Raw genomic sequence first — 20,330 nt, 5'->3', positions numbered from 1 at the left:
GCCCATAGAGAAATTAGTCTTGCGGAACGACTCAAAAAATGGAAAACTCCTTCGTCTAGCGAGTTTTTCGTCTTGCGAGGCATTCGTCTTGCGGGGCACCACTGTATTGTGGCGTAGTGGTTAAGAGCGGTAGATTCGTAATCTAGGGAACTGGGTTCGCGTCCCCGCTCCTCCACATGCAGCTGCTGGGTGACCTTGGGCCAGTCACACTTCTCTGAAGTCTCTCAGCCCCACTCACCTCACAGAGTCTTTGTTGTGGGGGAGGAAGGGAAAGGAGAATGTTAGCTGCTTTGAGACTCCTTTGGGAAGTGATAAAGCGGGATATCAAATCCAAACTCTTCTTCTTCTACTTCTACTTGTTCAAGCTGGAGAGCCTGAATCTAGATTGCTTCCTGCTTCCCTTCCTTTCATTACTATGGAATAATACTGAAGCATGCTCTTTTTACAGGCATACCTGTGAAAGCCACAGAAGCGTCAACGACAGCAACGCCACTGAGAACAAGGCCCACCGTATTAAGCCCCCATACAGTGGACACGGCACAAACATTTCCTCATATGCTTCCTGTGCTTGTCACTGAAGTGGTTGAGACAACATATATTAATCTAACTACCCAAATGGCAACTGAGAGAGTGGGGACATTTGGAGGACAAACTACAGAGAAAATAGTTACGGATCTTCATTCTGCAACACTGTTATCAGTTCCAGAGCACTCTTCTGAAGGTAGTTACATCACTACAACACCCTCTGTGCTACTTGCACCTATATCCCCAACAGCTCTCCCAACCACTAAAGAAGCCACAGCAGTTACAGCAAAGGTGACACCCTACACCACAAATCCTATATCTTTTATATCATTGCTCACTGCAACAACAGCTGAACCATCACTGTCTGCCTTTCCTTTAATATCCACATCACCTATACCATTGAAATCTGCTGCATCAGCTGCTGGACAAGAATTTGCCTCTGCTAAAACACCTACAAGCATCTTAATGAGTGGAGGTCCTTCCACAATCAAGTCTGAGGTTTTCGTAGCAGGAACACCACAGCCATCTTTATCAACTGAAAGAACATCTCGTTCAAGTCTGTTTTCAGGTTCACCATTAACAGAAATGCTTACTGTGACTTCAAGAACCAGGTCTACTATGTCCGAGCCAACTATTCGTTTGACTCATTTGCCTGTGCTTACAACAACTCAAATTCCCTTATCGGCATCTAGATTAACTGCCTTTTCTTCAAGTCCTCCTTATAGCATACCAGTTTCAGGCTCAATGACAACTCGACCTGACTCAGAAGTGCTGCTGCCTACATCTCCATCATCACCAGAAGCACTTATAACACCTTCTGAACACACTGTTCCCTTAACCACAAAGCATTTTTCTACTACAACACCATCCTCAGCTGCTTCACCAAGCCCTACAACCATGCGGTCTTCATTGAGTCCCCAAGTGACATCTACACTGATGTCTCCTCCAGTTACGTCTCAAATGTCCAAAGCAACTGGGGAAGTTACAATTATCTCAAAGAGCTTTCATATAGGACATTCCACTGCTTCGCTTCCAGACGTTCCTCAGACCTCCCAGTCCCTTGAAACAAAAACAGTTTCAACAGAAAGCAAGCATGCATTGCACATTGGTTCATCTCCAGTGCCAACTGATTCTGTAAGTTCATTAGAGTTTGCTGGCACCAGAGCTTTACCAAGTAGAACCCCTTTGTTACCTACGAGTATTTTATATGATACAACACAAATGACTCCGAAAACAAGTGTGCATTCAGTTGGACCACACACAGGATTAAAAACTGATTCTACTCTTAGAAGTGTGAGTAGTTTCACCACTTCTGCAGTGCTTCCAGGACATCTATCTGCTTTCACAAGTTCATCCACATTACTTACAGTGTTACAAAAAACTTCTTCTGTCTCAGCCTCTTATTCTGAAAGCTCATCAGTGATTCCCACAACTGGCATAACTTCTGCTGTGATGCCAGCTCGCACTCTCATACAAATGCCAGTTGGTGAACATCCTACCTCAACAAGCCCGGGTTCTTACCCTGCAGCTTCTCCTTCAGCTTTGTCAACTTTAAGTCCAACTATTTCCACAATAAATGCTTCATCTTTGCCTCCTCTGGAGGCCTCTGATATGCCCATGCTATTTTTAGGAACAAGGAGTTCCTCTTCAGTGGATGGTAGAACGTTATCTTCATTACCCAGTGCAATCAGTACTCAGTCTTCAGAGCCAGCATTTACCATGGGTGCTCTTGGGAATATGACATCAACCCCAACAAATGTCACTGAAAAGTATACCCTTAGCCCACCAGTAAGTTTACTACCTTCCTCTACAGGCACGATAGTTCCTAGCAAAACTGCTCTAGTCACTGAACTCTATCCTATTGGTTTTGAACACCACACTGCTACTACGTCATTCCCAATTCCTACTACCTCCCAAACACTTACACATACTCCAAACTTTACTTTGTTTACACCCAAACCTTCCACAGAAGCCTTCAGAACTATACCCATTAAAATGGATGAAGGGACTACCTCAGGTTGGATAGAGCTGGGAGCGACACATGCTACAGAACTTCGAAATGTGACCGCTTATGCCTCAGAAAGTAACCAGACCTCAGAAATACAAGAAAAAGTCACTAAGTACACAAGCACTGAGGAATCTTCGCTGCTTCCCACTCAGATGACTCTGGCTATCAGTGAAAGCAGAAGGGCTTCGGTGAAACCAGTCTCTCTCTCAGACGATCTGATAGATGTAACATTATCTGAGTGGTCTAGAGCTCCACCACCAAAATCAATTAGGCCTTACTATAGTGTGGCTGAACCCGAGGAAATGAGAACAACCAGCTTGCAGAATGTCACAATAGCAGATTCAACTCACTTAACTGCAGAGCAATTAGGGGCCCACACTTCAAAGGCTGAAATGGAGATGGTGACTACAGATGGTGCAGAATATGCTTCCTTTGGCACAATGATACATACATTAATATCTGCGACATCCGCAGAATGCACGGTGAGGACATTTTTACCTACTTATTTAATTTACTTAACATTCTAAAATTTTATTAGACCATTTATTATTTTGATTTGTACATTATTTCTTTTTGTTCTTCAAAGCTGCTTCAGAGACAATATCTTTATCGTCATAATATGCAGACATACTCTCTAGAGTTTATCTTTCCTTTTTTGTATGGTGAAGGGGCATCTTGGTTCATGGAATAAAATCAAGACTGGTGCTAATGTCTCCCAATTCTCCCCCCATTATAAAACAGCCAAGGTATCTTGATCCAGTAGACAGATGTAGTCAGTACGTGTGCATTAATATGGGATGGATGCTGTACAACCTCTCAAAGAACTGCCATAAGACTGTGGAGAAGCCTGACTGTGGTTTTCGTGGGATGCCAGTCCAAGTAAACAGTGACAGCTGCTGTCCAGAATGGGAATGTCCTTGTAAGTTCTAAATCCCTGACATACAGTGAAGAAAAAGTAACATGCTTCTTAGTATATACTCTACTGCTGCATAGGAATGTGCCTATTGACTTAATAATATATGAAGCAGTCCTAGGAAATGATGTAAGGATGTCAGGAAATCCTATGCAAGCTTCCTTGAATGTAACCATCACAGTTTAACTTCAGAGTAATAAGGATTGTACTGCTGAACAGTTGTCATTTTTTTAATAGTATTTTTCTATTCAGTGAACTTTCTGTGCATTTCAGTATGTGAAGTAACCTAGCAAAATAATTCCTTTGTCATTATTATTATTATTATTATTATTAATCTCTGAATTGCTGGTTATTAGATGTCACTTTTTTCCTAGGTCAATGTTCTGTCCTGTCTGAACTGAGCATTATTACATTTGATGGAAATAACGTGGCATTGTATAAAGTAGCGTCCTATATTTTAGTCAAGCTACCCACAGAAATTATTGTTGCTCATATTGAAAGGTGCCCTACAAATCAGGTAGGAACCTTGTGTACTACTATGCAATATTAAAAGGGTTACTCCCCCTCCACCACCAACAAAAAATTGTTTATAGTGCTTTTAAAAGGAAATTTGCAAATCAATATTATCTCTAGTAAGAAATAAATGAGATCATTCTTTCTATTATGTATTATGATCTGATAATGTGCAATCCTTGTGTGAGGGATTCTGGATGGATTATTCATTGACCAATTAGCAGAACTGTAGTATTAGAAATATGGATCTTACGTAATGCTGTAATTGTACTGCTTTATGTAACTGTGATTCTAACCCATGTTTATACCTATTTTTCAGAGTGCCAATTCAATAAGAAGACTAGTGAGTATTTTTCTAAATATGATTTTAATATATCTGTAAGCGAACACTACAATTAGTGCTGATGGTGCCATATCGTTCTCTGTGTTTGTTTTCTTTCAAGGTTCCACCTGGAAGTGCTTCGGGTCTTTGTTTTAAGAAACTTAACGTAACAACACCTTCACATATTGTACTTATCAATCGTTTAGAAAGAAAGGTGAGTTAAGAGGAATAGTCAGTGAAGACTAATACTATTAGAAATCTATTGTGGATAAGTAAAAGAAATAGGAAAACCCAAGTGAGGATTCCTAGGTAAGATCCTCCCTCTATTGTGTGGGCAGGTAATCCCTCCCCTACCTGGCCTGGTCTCCTTGGCAACGCTTCCCCCAGGTGGGATTGGACAACTGACTGAGGTAGGTGGAGACCTCCAGGTATCCCACCTGCGGGAAGGCAAAGCCAAGCCTGTGCTGTTGGAGCCGCTCCAGATCTAGGGGCTGCACGCGTCCACGCAAAGGGCGCCCCCCGTTTTAAGTGGGGAGCGGTCATTCCAGATTTGCAAACATGCATTTAGATATTTGGGATTATGACAAGCAAGTCATATCTCCTAAGGCTGCCCCATTGGTTGGCCTTCAGAGGGTCAAATTAGATATCATGTGGGAGATTTGAGACCAGATCTCCTTGACAAATAATTTATTTTCCTAGCCCGGCCTCAAGGGGGCAAACTAAATGGTAGAAAGCAAGTGATTAAAAATGTGCTTTGATTGGCCATGTCTATTTATTTACAAAGAAGAAGAAATGAGGCTGAGGCAGATGGAGGTGTTTCACCTAGATACAGTTATCCTGCAATTTTTTCAATTTCTTTATTTTTAGGTGGTCGTGAATTCTATGATTCAGCCTTTGCCTTTCTCAAAACATGGTTTATGTATTCAAGATACTGGTGCTATGTATGTAGTCAACACGCCAGCTGGCATAAACATTAAGTGGGCTCATGTCACAGGCATTATAGATATCCAGTATGGCTTTCATTCTAATACATCTACCAAGACTGAAGGCCTTTGTGGTGAGAACATGGTTTCTAATCAATATCTTCATTTTGATCCACAGCTGTTTTATTTCTTTAAAAAAATTAACTGAGTATGCTTGCTATCCAGTGTCCTGCCAACCAAAACCAAAAGTCTTATCCATGATCTGATGCCTGCCTCTCTGTCTCTCTCACTCACCCCACCACCCCAGATACTGGTATTCCTGGTAAAGCTTGTGTCTTGTTCAGCAGCAACTTCCAATGATTGTGTTAACATAGAAGAAGAGTACAGGTGGCGACCATTTTAGGCAGGTCCAAATGATGCACAATCGCCAACATATGGCTCCTTTTGGACCCGGAAGAGGGAAGAACGGGGGTGGTATGAGGGTGGAGCGGGGCCCATTGGGGTTGGGAACAGAACCCCTGCACAACATAGTCGTTGCCTGTAGTTAGTAAAGGACTTATTTGTATCTCTCTACCGGAAGATGACTGGATCATAACAGGGCCTATTTACATTAATGGTGAAGGAAATTTATACTAGATTGTATCATTCCACACATCGAGATTAGCTTTTCTGCCTGCTCTGAGCTCTTTCACTATTGCTCTTTCCCTATTGCAGAATAAATCAAACCTTTTAATTTACTGTCTAACATATTAAATGTTCTATGCTCATTTGTTAAGGTGTCTGCAATGGCGATCCAGGGGATGACCTGAAAATGCAAAATAGAACCATAATTACAAATGTGGATGAAATTGAGGCTTTTATTAAGAGTTGGGAAATTGAGAAATCCGTTGATCTAACAACAAGGAGACCTGTAAGAAACTGTACAGAAGATAACTGTACATACTGCATGGAACTCTTACATAGATGGGCTTTTGCCCCATGCCACAAAAAAGTAAGTATATACAAAGGAGCGAGCACTGTCTCTAGACGATCATATCTAGCAATTCAGGGCACGCTAATATAAAGCATGTAAATTAAATTTGAATACCTATGAAATGGTTTTAATGGTTTCATCACCTGAGGGCACTGTTCTAGAAATTGTGAGGGGAGGAAGAGGATTAACTTTCTTTGTAAGATAATTGCTTACCAGTGCTTACTAAGAGAAGTGCTCATCTAATGTATTGTGAGTGGACAGTTCCAAGATGGAGATTGCAGGCTGAATAAGTGTCTCACAGTTGCTGCAGGTATCAGGTTGAACATCTAGGAATCTGAGAACTCAAATAATTGCCACACATCTCTGATATTCTGGTGCATCTCCATGAAAGTATTGAACAACTGTGAATTTGAGAGTTCTTTTTTTGTCTTTACTATTTAAAATGACATTATTCTCTCTCTCTCCCTCTCTCTCTTGTTTTTTGTTCCTATTGAAGATAAAAGAAATTTACTCATCAATTAATGAGTGTTAATTGATCAGTCACTATATAATGTATTTTAATGTAGGTTTCACCCCAAGACTTTTGCGAAAAAATGTGGATCAACAATACATATTTTTGGAATTATGAATGTGATGCTCTTTCTGCATATGTAGCACTGTGCAACAAACATAATATCTGCATTAAGTGGAGAACACCAGATTACTGTTGTAAGTATAGTACTTCTGCTTCTCTCTCCCTGCTACCTCAGCTGCTTCAATTAGGAGAAGAAAATGTCAGCAGTGTTGATTTCCCTCTGTGTGTCTGACATGTAGCTCTCCGTTGTCCTGATGGGAAAGAATACCAGCCTTGTGTGCAACCGTGTGCTGCTAAAACATGCCTAAATAAATGGTTCTATGAAGAATCACCCTGTTCCTACTTAAGAGAAGACTGTGTTTGTAAAAATGGAACCATTCTTCACAGAACAGACTCTGATCTCTGCATTCCAGAAGAAAAATGTGGTGAGTAAACCTATAGCTATGTAAGCACATTTACCCACACTAGGGCCAAGCGTGCTTGGTTTCTGGTGGGGCAGAGACATGGTTTTTATCTTTGTCGTTTATTTATTCAAAGAGCTTGAAATTAATAGACAGCCCAGAATACCTCCAGCTTTTTCTATTCCCAAATGAGTGCAGCTTGAAAAACTGTGCTCCATCTACAGGCTGCAAAATCACTGCCACTGTTTATCCTATGCATGTTGATTCAGAAGTGAATTTCTGAGTAACAGTCCATAGGATTGCAGTCTGTGTTTGTTTTAAAATTTTCATGGCCTGTTTTGTAAGCTTGAAGAGTCATTTAGCTGTCAGCTGCTGGAAATAGTATGGTGGGTTAGATGGAACTCAAATTGACCCAGTAAGGCAAGTCTTCATTTTCACAATGGTTCATAAAATCACATCAGCTCCTTTAACTGGACCATGGTGAAGTAAATGGGTAATTTGTGCAGAGCCATGAACTCTGATGTGCATAAGTTGCTAGTCAGGAAAGCAGATAATTCTATTTTGGTCATAGATATTGAGTAACTAAAAACTCTTTTAAGTTGCATAGTTTTTCAAATGATAGTCTACAAATATGTTCCAGGAAGAAATGTAAGCCCCTTAATTAGAAGTTTTATTTGTACTAATTTCCTGATTTCTAATGGTTCATATTTTCTGTCTTTCTGAAGGATGTTATGCTCTCTTTTCATTTATAGCATGTACTGACAATGCAGGGCATCCCCGTTCAGCTGGAGAGGTTTGGAATGGCTCCAAGAAAGGGTGCTGCATGTATATGTGTGTGGAGAATGGGAGCATTATTGCTGTAGAGCCTGAATGCAATAAAGAGGCGCCTCCGATATGCCGGCGAGAGGGTGAAGTGATTATTAATGTGATCGAGGAAGGGGCTTGCTGTCCAAAGAAAGTCTGTGGTAGGTAATGTTTATGAGGTGCTGCATTATTATTTTGAAAGGCATTGTTCTGCGTGCTAATAAAATTTGTCAAATTGCTTACAGTTAGAGAAAATTAATAATTCCTCATAGATAAAGCCAGTGCTGAAGTTCTGGAGAGAAAAACAAACGAACATATATCTATCATGGTTCTGATCCCTGCTATAAGCTATAAAAAGGCTCCCCTCTGAGTTGTGATGGAAATGTCCCATCACCATTCAGTTGAGGAACTGGTGGTGGTGGGTCTCTAGAATCAAACACCTATCTGGTTACACATCATCATAGGAATGTGGGAGATGGGACTGTGGTTTACATGCTTCTCCACAATTAAGGAGCATAATTAGGCCATCTAAAAGGCTTGCTCGGATGTGTACAGAAGTGCAAAAAAATTATAGCACTCTTCTTAGCATCTTCGTGATTCTCCACTTCAAACTCTGACTTCTCTGTTTCCATTTCATTATGAATGATCATATAGCTGCACTATCATGGCTGCATGCAGAGGGGTGGGTGGGTGGCACTAACTGAGGAACCCCCAGGGGAAGAGGGCTCAGAGCCAGAGGACTGGTGACAGGACAACGATGAGCAGTTAGAGGGAGAAGACTGGGAGGGGGAGGTGTTGGAAGCTGAAGAGGCAACAGGGTTTAGTGAGCAGGGAGAGGCTGGGGCAGAGAGCAGTGCAGAATCCGATGCTGAAGTGGAGGCTGGAAAAAATGGTAGGCAAGAGGTAGAGGTGAGATAGTCTGCTGAAGAATCCAGGGGGTCTCCTCCTCCTGCTGTGACCAGCTCCCCTTCTTCCTGGTCTCCCAGAACACACAGAGAAATGAAAAGAGCAGAGCAGAGATTGGTTGTGTGCAGACACAGTCTGCGACAGCTTAGGAAACACACTGGAGAGGAGGAGTCTTGGAGAACAGTGGAACCTTCAGTCCTTGCAGCTGCCTCTTCAGGGCAAGACCTACTGGGATCACTAGGCCTGCCCTGTTTTAGCTTCTTTGAAGAAAGAGTTAACTTCACTAACACCGTGTTTTTTAATTGCTGACCTACACTCATCTCTGGCTGCTGACACTTAAGTCTTCCTCAACAAATGAAGAAAAACAGATTTGGACATTGACATACTTTGTTCACCTTTGATTTTGTGCAAATAAGACATTATTATTTTTTTCTATCCTGCCTTTGAGAAAAAACTCTTCTGTATTTAAAACAATTGACCCATATCCTAGTAAATAATAAGCCAAGGTATTATAATATTAAGCATGACTAATTGTAGGATCATTTTTTTAATTTGGAACATACTTCCTTGTAGGAAGTGAAAAGCTGCTTCAGTATTTGCATCTTCTGGTAAATAGTAGATTTAATAAATAGCCTTGAAGTTATGAATAGATGTCATCTTCATGAGACATGTTAACGTTTGATAGCACTATACTGAATGGGCCAGTCTTTTTATTTTTATATTCAGAATGCAACATGACTCTATGTGATCCTCTTAATCCAACTTGCAGAAGTGTTGAGAAATTGGTAGTGGTATACGATCCTTTGTCATGCTGTCCTCAGTACCGATGTGGTAAGTGATAATTAATGTTCATTTTTTTTAATTGTATGTATATCCTGCTTTTCTTTCATCTTGGAACACAAGTTGGCATACATGTGGTCAGACTGAAAAATTATGTCAAAAGATTGGTCATCTACAGTATGTATGTGTAGCTCTTCTGAGGATTTTAAAATAACAAGTTTTTACTAGAGAAACTGTTTTGTGTTGTTTTTTAATTCAGAATGTGATCCATCAGCATGCCCCAATGCTTCCCGTCCAGAATGTAGAGAAGACCAATTTCTTGTTGAGGCAAAACAGGAGGATCCTTGCTGTTTTTCTTATTTGTGTGGTAAGGAAGCTTTCCCATGCTGGTAAATCCATGAGTAAGCAGGGGATTCCAGAATATCCTACAACTGAAAACGTAAGAGCCCTGCTAGATCAGGTTAATGGCTTATCTAATGATTAGAATTATTCTAATCCAGCATTGTCTTCCCCCCATTTTGTGTCATCAGAAGATTCAGGATATTATGAGACAGGGAGGAAGATGTCACCCTATCAACTTTTCCACAGTGTTACAATGCAGAATTTGTGTGTCTGTATCATGTCTTCCCTTATTCGCCTTTTTCTTAAGCTGAAGATCCCCAAACACAGCAACTGTTACTTACTTAAATGGTTTTGGCAGCTCCTTTATTATTTTAGGTGTTCTTTCCTGCAAATATACAGTTTGGTTTTTCAATTTAGTTATATAAGTTGCCTGTTTTTAAAAGTAAGATGTAAGTGCAGTCAATTTTAATGGATGGTTTTCTCCTCAAGGTACAAAAATTGCATTATTAGAGAGTGATTGGATCGTAAGTTTAATTTAGGGAAGCCTATTTAAATGTGCATGCACCATTCACAGTACTATTGTTCCCCAATTTTTAAAAAGCATAGTATGAATTAGCTCTAAAAAGAAGCTAATCTGGAGCAACTTTGTACAACTGCATAACTGCACAGAATTATTTGGACTTGATTCTCAGAGTAATTTTATTTATATATGGAATAATTGAATTTGCTTTATTATAGCACTTCAGATAGCAGGAGATGAGAACTTAGCTGAAGGCACCTAGGTTTCAACTGAGACTTTTCAAGGCTATGCCATTTTTGAGATAGCTATGTATTCCAAAGTGTTTCAGCCGAAAAAGAAACTTCAGGAAAAAGAGGAACACAAATCTAAATTAAATTTTTTTTTATAAAAGTTGTTTTATACATTTGTATGTCAGTGTAGATTTGAGGTACCTGCAAAATTCATCTGACTTCTCTCAGCTGTACTTTGACGGCATCTAGGAATTAAGTATAGATTTGGTGAAATCTAACAAAATGAAGAGTGACCCAATGCTATGGTTCGCCTCAGTATCAAGTTAACATTAGATCTCTACAATACCACAGCTGTATAAGTTTTAACCTATATATATATATATAGGTTTTAACTGGATGTTTGATTTATTTTCTCCTGCAGTTTGTGAATCCTGCATTGAACCTATTCCGTTATGCAATGAAGGGGAAATTCTCACTGTAGATCTTAGCTCCAGACATTATTGTTGCCCTCGTTATCACTGTGGTAAGGTCTGCTTTGTTAATATATCTTGGGTTAATATGACTGCTTCTATTACCATTCAATTACTACTGCAGTTACCAGGCAGTGGTATCAGTGTGGGACCTGGCAACTCTTTATTTGTTGATGTTTTACTAATGCTAATCTTTTTTCTTTTTCTTTTTAATTACGTCACTTCTCTTCCTGCAGTCTGTGATGAGAATCACTGTCACTTACCTCTTCTGAACTGTTCTGCTGAAATGAAGCTGGTGAAGAAGAGAATAACTGGACAGTGCTGTCCAGACTGGAATTGTGGTATCTGCGTTTTATTTTTATCAATAATTATTTGAATAAGCAACGTAGGGCCACTTTTCCCACTGACTGATCCTTCTCTCTCTGTCCTTCTCTCCTCAGAATGTGACTGTGAAAGTGCTACTATCCCATCTTGTAAAGTGGTAAGACATGTTTGTCTTGGAGGCAGTTTAGTAACATATATAACGTTTCAGCTTTTTAGTGGAGAACAGCAATATCTCAAGGATGATATCAACTCTTTAGCTTCCTCCATAAAGCTAAACATGGTCACACTTATTTCAAGCACTGCTATTTCTCATTAATCTGACTAATATTTTTTTAAAAAACAATAACAACACTTAAGCCATGAAGTGCTAATTATTTGTTCCGAGTCACTGCCTTTATAAATAAGCAAAGGGTGATGGATATTAATGTATTATTATGAATGCATAGTTGGTATTTGGGGAAGGGGTATGTTTGTTTTGCTGTTCTTATTCTGGTTTGTTAGCCACCTTGAGTCTCTTTGGAGAAATAGATGGGATGGGAAAAATTAAATAAATAAAATTAAAAATTTGAAGATTCTTACTTTGAGGCATTTTTTTAGTCTGTTCTACTATCATATTCTGTTCTAACACATGTTCTATATCTGTTCTGCCATCATCAGTCATAGGTATGCAGAAACTATATAAGATATGTGAAGGATAAGATTGTGCCTAAGTCTGTGTATGACTTAGTTGGATATGATTTTATGATTTTAAATATTATCCTGTTTCAGTTTGCCAACACACACTGAAATGTACGAGCTTCTTTATTATCTGCAAGAATGTAGACTTGTTCTGAAACGTATATACACTTTAAATTATGTCGACTTTTGTAATATGTGAGCTTTCAAACAAACTGCTTTCCTTCCATTTTTCTAGCTTTGCTTAAACAAATATTTCCCGTGACCTGGAAAATGTCTAATTGAAAATCCCTATCTATCACAGTGTGATAAAACGTTGATTTGTCTGTTATACCCTTCCTAAATAATATAAAGAGTGTGGTGCATAGTTCAATGTGGTAGATGCTTTATTGTGCCTAATATTGCCATTAATTCTAAAACCATGATGGCATGAGGAAAGCAAAGAAGTGACCTGATTAAAAATATAGAGTGGTACCTCAGGTTACCAGCTTTATTCCTTCTGGAAGTCCATTCTTAACCCGAAACGTTCGTAACCTGAGGTGCACATTCCCTACATAGGACTTCTGCAGCCTCGGAAGCAGATTGTGTTCATATCCAGGGGCCAAGTTCACAACCCGGAACACCTACTTCCAGGTTTGTGGAGTTCGTAACCTGAAGTGTTCGTAAGCAGGACAGTTCGTAACCTGAGGTACCACTGTATAGTCTGTAGTGTTTTTTAAAAAGGGTCTATGGGGCTGTGATGAGGGAGCAGGGAGGGCATTGCTGAGCATTTGCCAAGGCCTGCTCCATCTCAGGGAAACCTGCAACATTCTAAAAAAGTCACTTTTCACCTGCCTTCTCTGAGTATATAAGCAGTGAGAGGAAAGAGCAGCAGCCTGCAAGTACTTTGCCCTCTTCTGCTTGGTTTTTTTCCTGAGGAATAAAGAAATCCTCTTGCTTTTGTTAACTTGCGCATGTAACTGTGCAAGTTTGTTTATCAGAAGCTAGTTTTCTCAGTCTCATAGATGAAAATGCATGTGCATATATTTGGACACACATGACACAGCAACATCATTTTTCATATCACAGGGAGAAGTTCAGAGAATAGATGGCAACGTTTCTAGCACGTGTGGCTGCTCGCAGTACACCTGTGGTATGTTGTGTGTGTGTGTGTATAAACAATATTATCAAGATCTGTCTATATATCCAATATTGTCAATATCTGTTTTTAATAGATACGTACATATGTTTGGCAGCAAACCCCATAAATCTTCTGCTCTTAAAATTCTCACTGAATTCTTGGCATGCAATTAAAGAATTGCATTCAAATGCAGTTAAATCGAGAAAGGGGCTACCTGATGGAATAGAAATATTTCATACTCTCTAGCTTTATATCAGCCATGTTTCTCAAGGCTATTACATCATACATTGTTGATATGGCAAGATAAATCCTGTTCTTTTTATATCTGACTTTGAACCAAAAAATAAAATATAAATTTAATTAATTGATATAAACTTAATTAAAATTAGATACAAAGCTACTTCTGTATAGTGTGAAAAGCATAATTGGATAATCATTGAAGGCCTATCTTTTACTGAAAGCAGTGACATTCTGAATTTTTAAGTAAAATCGTGATCTGAATTTATTTCCCTCATAGCTACAAACATTCCAGGGGATTTAGCAATGATAGACTTGATAGAATACCAGGATTATGTGGGGATTTTTTTGTTGTGTGTGCACATATAGAAATACATAAATTTTCTGTGTCAGATAGAGGCTCCAATGCTTCTTAAAGGTAGAATATTTCTACAGGCTTATCACTTCTTGTACATACATTCAACATTTTTAACACAACTATTTCATTTTTTATATTAGAAAAGGATAATGTCTGTGTATTCCAAGAAGTCACCATATTGAGCCCTGGTCAGTCCATGATTCAATATTTGGATGAAGATCATTGTTACATAGCAAGATGTTCACAGGAAAAAGACCCTAGCACAGGATTTCATGCCATGGATCTGTTCGTAGTTAACTGTTCCCAAAAATGTGAAGCTGTAAGTATTGCTAAAATGTAAGGGTGAAGTCATTTGTGAATATAATCTATAAGGATGTAGATGTTCTTTAAATTTACTCCAAAAAATTGTAGTCAGAGTCATGTACAGATGTTCTAAGTTTTGCTTCAACAATATATTCGTTATTGCTTGAAAAACTTTGAACTAATGCAGGCTTCCTCAAACTCGGCCCTCCAGATGTTTTTGGCCTACAACTCCCATGATCGCTAACTAGCAGGACCAGTGGTCAGGGATGATGGGAATTGTAGTCTCAAAACATCTGGAGGACCGAGTTTGAGGAAGCCTAAAGTAATGAGTTGGATTCAATGCTTCCATTCCTCTGATGGAAACTCCTTCACTTAGTGAAATGAAATATTTGGGTCCAGTACAGTGACTGGGAAAGACTTGTCTGAAGAGAGCCACTGCTAGATGGACCAATGCTCTGACTGCATTCAGCACAGCTTCCTTTGTTCCTTTGGTGAGATATTGCCAGGGGCGTAGTTAGCTGCTCTGGCACCCAGAGCAGCGGGAGTGGGGCAATCTTCCCACAGGGTACCGCGATGATCTGTGCATGGGGGCGCTGCGGCAATCCTCCCAGGGGGGGCAGCACAGCAAGGCAAGCTGCCCATGGAGTCCACCTGGTGGATGCAAGACCCACGGTGTTGTTTCGGGCAGCAAGGGGCTCCAAGCCACCGCATCACTCCCAGGAGACACGCATGGCTTGGGTGCACTGCAGGCCAGGCCCCGCAGTAAGTGCTGACCCCCATGGTGTGCCATTTTGTCATCCCCCCCAAGGATGACACTTGGGGTGGACCACACCCCCTGTACCCCTCTTCCTATGTCCCTGGATATTGCACGGGTCAACTTTGCCTTTTTGTCAGGTGCTGTAGTCTAAACCACTGAGCCTCTTGGGCTTGCTGATCAGAAGGTTGGCTGTTTGAATCCTCATAATGGTGTGAGCTCCCGTTGCTCTCTCCCAGCTCCTGCCAATCTAGCAGTTTGAAAGCACATCAGTGCAAGTTGTGGTGGGAAGGTAAACAGCATTTCTGTGCGCTCTGATTTCCGCCATGGTGTTCTGTTGTGCCAGAAGCGGTTTAGTCATGCTGGCCACATGACCTGGAAAGCTGTCTGTGGACAAATGCCTGCTCTCTCAGCCTGAAAGCAAGATGAGTGCTACACCCCATAGTTGCCCTTGACTGGACTTAACCACCCAGGGGTCCTTTTTCACTTGCCATTGAGCAGGATAGTTTTCGGCCTGCATGATGAAACCACTGGAAGAAATCCTTTTTCTTGGAACAGTGGCATCCTTTCTGCACCTCTCTCCTTATTTACTTATCTTAGGCAGAGGCCTCCTGGACTGTGGGTAGGAAAGCAAAATCAGATTTAGTGTGTAAATTGCATGAGAAAGCTTTTCCTCTCATTTGGTCTAAGGGCTGGTGGCAGTAGTTACAAGGTGGCAACCTGTTCACAGCAATGACATGGGAACAAAGAAACACACAGAAAACCATAATATCAATATTTTGCTATCATAACACATTAAATCCATGAAATGTTTGTAGTTATTGGTATGTATTTGAAAATAATGCTTTTAATATTATCCTTTTTAAATATATATCTTTTTAACAGCACCAAGTATATGTCCCATCTCCTAGTCAACACACTTGTTGTGGTTCCTGCATAAATGTGTCCTGTATTTTCTATTCTGGCAACGGAACCTCAGTCATTTATGAAGTAAGTCCTCTGGAAAAGCTGAAAAAAATTAGACTATATTATCAGAATTCAGACTATGTTGTCTTTAATTTATAAAAAATATTAAATTCTATAGAAGTTGTTCCACATATTCCTACTCTCGATTCAAACTTTCTTTGGTTGGAAGCCACCTTGAATATTTGGTGCATTGTGTCCATGTGGGCATCATCACAAGCCAGAAAATAGTTAGGGCTGCCACTTGCACAAACTCTTGAGTAAGTCAGGTGATGTCTAGGCACATTTGATCCAAAACACTATACTGTAAATAATTGAAAATCTAATGTGTAGGACCTGAACACAACAATTCAACAGCAGCAGCTCTTTCAGACCTCTTGGTACCAAATTGTTGTTCTAAAATTATGGTCCAGATCTTTATGGGGTTTTTCATCCAACAACACCGCCTCCCTTCTTACTTCACATGAGGTAAAAAACAGCATAAACCCTGGATGCTTTCAGGCAACCTGTATTTTCAACAAAAAATGGACTTTTAACTTACTGCATTTGCCTTGGTTGTTTGTGTGAGTTACATTGTAATGGCCATAGCTACAAACAATTAAAACATTGACCAAAAAACCCAAACAAACCTGTAAGAGGCCAGAAAGAAGCTATCTCCTCTCAGTTGCACATTCTGCTTTGTAAGTCAGTTTAAACCTGAGTTTCCCCATTTAGATGTCACAGGAAATTAACATGCCATGTATACAAACAGAGGGGCAGGGCAAGGAGGGAGTGGATCAACCCTGCTACATCTTAACTGAGCCAACAATTAAAAATATTGGACGCAAACCACAGCATGATGTCTTAGTTTGAAGTGGATGTGCAAACTATGTTGCATCTTAACTGTGAATGAGTACGGTCATACCTTGGATCTCAAATGCCTTAGCTCCCAAACAAATCAACTCCAGAACGATCTAAACCCAGAAGTGAGTGTTCCTGTTTTCGAATGATTTTTGGAAGCCGAAAATCCGGCACAGCTTCTGCAGCTTCCAATTGGCTGCAGGACGCTCTTGCAGCCAATCGGAAGCTGTGCCTTGGTTTTCGAATAGTTCCGGGAGTCGAATGGACTCCCAGAACACATTCTGTTTGAGAACCAAGGTACCACTGTATTGCACTGGAACTGAGCAAATCACGGTTAAAGCAGCCTCTATGCCTGCCTCATAGCAAGGTAAGAAGCAAGAGTTCTGGTAAGTTGTTATATATGCACTCTCAAGGCAGGGCTTTATAAGCTTAGTTATGGCTCTATTCCAGGCATAGGCAAACTCTGGCTACACTGTTTGAGACTACAGTTCCCATCATCCCTAGCTAATAGGACCAGTGGTTAGGGATGATGAGAATTGTAGTCCCAAACATCTGGAGGGCCAGGGTTTGCCTATGCCTGCTCTATTCTGTGCCTGGGAATCCCCAAGTGGTGTGAAGGCAACAAACAATGGTGAGTGCTAACAGGAGCTACCCCTCTTGGAAACTGTGGCCTTCGAGAAACAGGAAAGTGTTGTTATTGCAGTGAAGATGGTTAATATGGTTTTTCTCAGAAAACATTGATTGTGGTCAGTTCCGTAGCCATTAAACCCTAATGTCAAGTTCTTTTCTCCAGAAGAATAACCTTTGATCTCTTACTTTATAGGAAGGAAGCACATGGGACTCAAACTGCACTAAATATGAATGCACAAAGACTGCTGGTGGTGCAATAGTGCTTGGCTCCAGTGTGGTTTGCCCACCCTTTAATGAGACTGAGTGCACAAAGGTTTGTAATCCTATACATATTGTATACAAATGAGGAAATATATGAAATAACATTTTTCTCGAGCATGCAATCCACTTGTAATTGTTTAATATAGAGAAAATGTCTACATTTCAGTGTTTTCATTAATCTTTTTTTTCTGAATCATGCCAGACGGCAAATAATATCTTACTTACATAAAGTCTTATTTACATAAATGAAAATGTCGTCATCTGGAGTCCATGAACTTTCTGGTGCAAATGTGGGCGGTTCTGCGTGAATGCTTGTGGATCTGCTTCTTTCATTGAAATGAATACATCAGAACTGATTCTAATCAGTGGATTAGAATAAACGTGGCTAATGCAAAGGCTCACGGTCTTCAGATTTTGTGACTTGCACTGTGTCTGCTCAGAAGAAAACCCAATTGCGTTAATTGGGACTTACTCCAAGATGAATGTGATAAGGATTGCATGTTAAGGATTCTTAACATGAAAGTTATACTGGAGTGCCAAAGGTAGAGCTGCCATACTTCCAGAATTTCCCAGACATAGCTGGGATTTGCCCGCCAAAAACTGCGTCCAGGCGGAATTTCCAAAAATTGGAAAAAATGCCCGGGGAAACCCAGCTGTATGGCAACCCATGTCGGAAGTATAGATTTTGTGGCAAATTTCATATTAAAAAAAATAGCTCAAAAACTTTTTGAAATATGACAACCCTATCAAAGATTAGTTATCCCTGGTTTACAAGAGTCATTCAGACTTATCAAGATGTTCCTTTGGGCACAGTCTGTTTTGAAATATTCTTTTTTTATTTTCCCAGAATGGAGGCACTATAGAGACATATAATGATGGCTGCTGCAGGACGTGTAAGTGGAACAAAAGCTGCATTCAGTGCTAGTTGTATGCTAGTTTGGCTTCGGTTTTGGATAGCTGTGTGTGTTTTTCACTCCTTTTAAGTGGGACATGTGGAAATAAAAAAGCATGCCATCCCAAATCATGTAATGTATGTGTAGTCTTAACAAATGTCATTGACAAGCCTTGCTTTATATGGCTGCTCACATGGTGATTTTGGTTGTGTTTTTTTTTGTTAAACTTTTTTTCTTCTGGAGTATAACCAAATCTCACCAAATATAGCAATGGGTGAAACTAAAAGCTACTTTATATTTTTAATAAATGAGGTTATATATACATAGATAGATAGATAGATAGATAGATAGATAGATAGATATAGATATTTGCCTAGATTGTTCCAGAACAATTCATGCACACATGTTTGAAATAAAAGTTTTTAAAAAATAGAGAATTGATTTATAACTTAGCGTGATGGTGGTTTTAGGTTCTCCTGTTATGTGTTCTATAGGAATAAATGTTTTTCGTCTTCAGTCCAAGTCCATATATAACAAGATATTTAAGTGAGCAAAATTATGCATAAAGACTTTTTAAAAAGAGGCAATTTCCCTTGTAAAAAGTTATGTATCAAATTGTAATGTGCAAATGCACATTTGCACAAAATATTGTATGGCATATTCCAATTTCAGGATCAAAAAGGACATGAATTAGCACATCCGGATAGTGAAGGACATTGTACAAGTGGGTTCTCTTTTGACAGTTCCCCCTAGGCTTATTTTGCAGTGACCTAAACATTTCAAAACTTTGATAGCCAATGGGAACTTAGCAGTGCAATATGACTTTTCACAGGCCTCATTCACATACCACATTAAACCATAGTTCAAAAGCAAACAATGTTTAATGCGAATATGGAGAATATGAACTGTACCAATATGAGGAATTGTAGACGTTTTAACTGAGAAGGAAGAACAAACTTTCAACACCTGCATGGGCTCTAGTAAGAACAGAATTGGGGGGATCACAAACAACTCTAAGCGAAGCACTAAAGAAATACAAAGCAAGCTACACAGATTGGTGGTTCCTAACATCTTTACAAAGGGAAAGATGTTTGTTCTTTATATTCCTTGGGAAATCTTTCATGCTGCAGTTCACTAAAGCAGACTGAAATGTAGTCAGACCAACAGGAGATGCATTTGATGATCTCCTAGAAAACCAGCCTCTAACAATTTGCCAAATGTCTTGGGAACTTCTGTTCCATGCAGCTGCCTTTCGGTTTCTTTAGGATGTGGAAAGCACTTCTTGCTTGTGCCTGGAGCCCCCCCCCCCCCAAAAAAATCCTTTGCATATAGGCCACACTCACACCTCTTTTTATTTGAAAACATAATAGTGCCTGAAGGCATGTATCTGCATACACGTGTTCAGGGCATCTGGTATGGGCCCTGCATATATAATGACTAAAGCCCTAGATATGGCTTTGGCTAAAGAGATCACTGTTTTGAGTGAGAGACACGAACAGTCTGCACCTGGCCACGCCCTTAAATAAGCTAGGCATGGACTGATCGCAGCCCCTATGATTGGCTAAGTGGGCATTGCCCACCTCTACCTAGGAGCCCGACATGGTTGGAGGTGGGCAGTGCCAGGTGACCATCACCTCCCCTAGCCGTGTCGGAAGATAGTGGCTTCCTCAGTCGCACCATGTGGCAGTGGCCGCCCACCTGGAGTTCCAGGTGAGCGAATATTTTGAGTGACAGACATTAGGAAAAATATTAAGGAGAATTATTCTGC

At 40.1% G+C, this 20,330-nt stretch overlaps 1 protein-coding gene across 1 annotated transcript in view; it reads left to right on the top strand.

Annotated features, from left to right (window-relative positions):
- The window catches only part of OTOGL (otogelin like), a gene marked incomplete at its 5' end in the record, with an annotated part of 85,864 nt that overhangs the window by 60,597 nt on the left and 4,937 nt on the right, over positions 1-20,330 (top strand). Inside the window, 20 exons of the mRNA XM_083464307.1 lie at positions 449-3,015; positions 3,275-3,452; positions 3,821-3,963; positions 4,279-4,302; positions 4,403-4,495; positions 5,149-5,338; positions 5,981-6,195; positions 6,744-6,885; positions 6,991-7,176; positions 7,905-8,117; positions 9,589-9,693; positions 9,902-10,009; positions 11,156-11,257; positions 11,441-11,545; positions 11,645-11,685; positions 13,272-13,335; positions 14,059-14,237; positions 15,861-15,965; positions 17,602-17,721; positions 18,517-18,562. Coding sequence (XP_083320433.1) covers positions 449-3,015; positions 3,275-3,452; positions 3,821-3,963; positions 4,279-4,302; positions 4,403-4,495; positions 5,149-5,338; positions 5,981-6,195; positions 6,744-6,885; positions 6,991-7,176; positions 7,905-8,117; positions 9,589-9,693; positions 9,902-10,009; positions 11,156-11,257; positions 11,441-11,545; positions 11,645-11,685; positions 13,272-13,335; positions 14,059-14,237; positions 15,861-15,965; positions 17,602-17,721; positions 18,517-18,562 — 4,926 coding nt within the window. The remainder of the gene's footprint in view (positions 1-448; positions 3,016-3,274; positions 3,453-3,820; positions 3,964-4,278; positions 4,303-4,402; positions 4,496-5,148; positions 5,339-5,980; positions 6,196-6,743; positions 6,886-6,990; positions 7,177-7,904; positions 8,118-9,588; positions 9,694-9,901; positions 10,010-11,155; positions 11,258-11,440; positions 11,546-11,644; positions 11,686-13,271; positions 13,336-14,058; positions 14,238-15,860; positions 15,966-17,601; positions 17,722-18,516; positions 18,563-20,330) is intronic.

This window comes from Podarcis liolepis (genome assembly GCF_965112155.1).
Source record: "Podarcis liolepis genome assembly, chromosome: 10".
NCBI classification, from domain to species: Eukaryota; Metazoa; Chordata; class Lepidosauria; order Squamata; family Lacertidae; genus Podarcis; species Podarcis liolepis.
The sequence above is the reverse complement of the archived record's forward strand: the minus strand, read 5'-3'. Positions and strand labels throughout refer to the sequence as shown.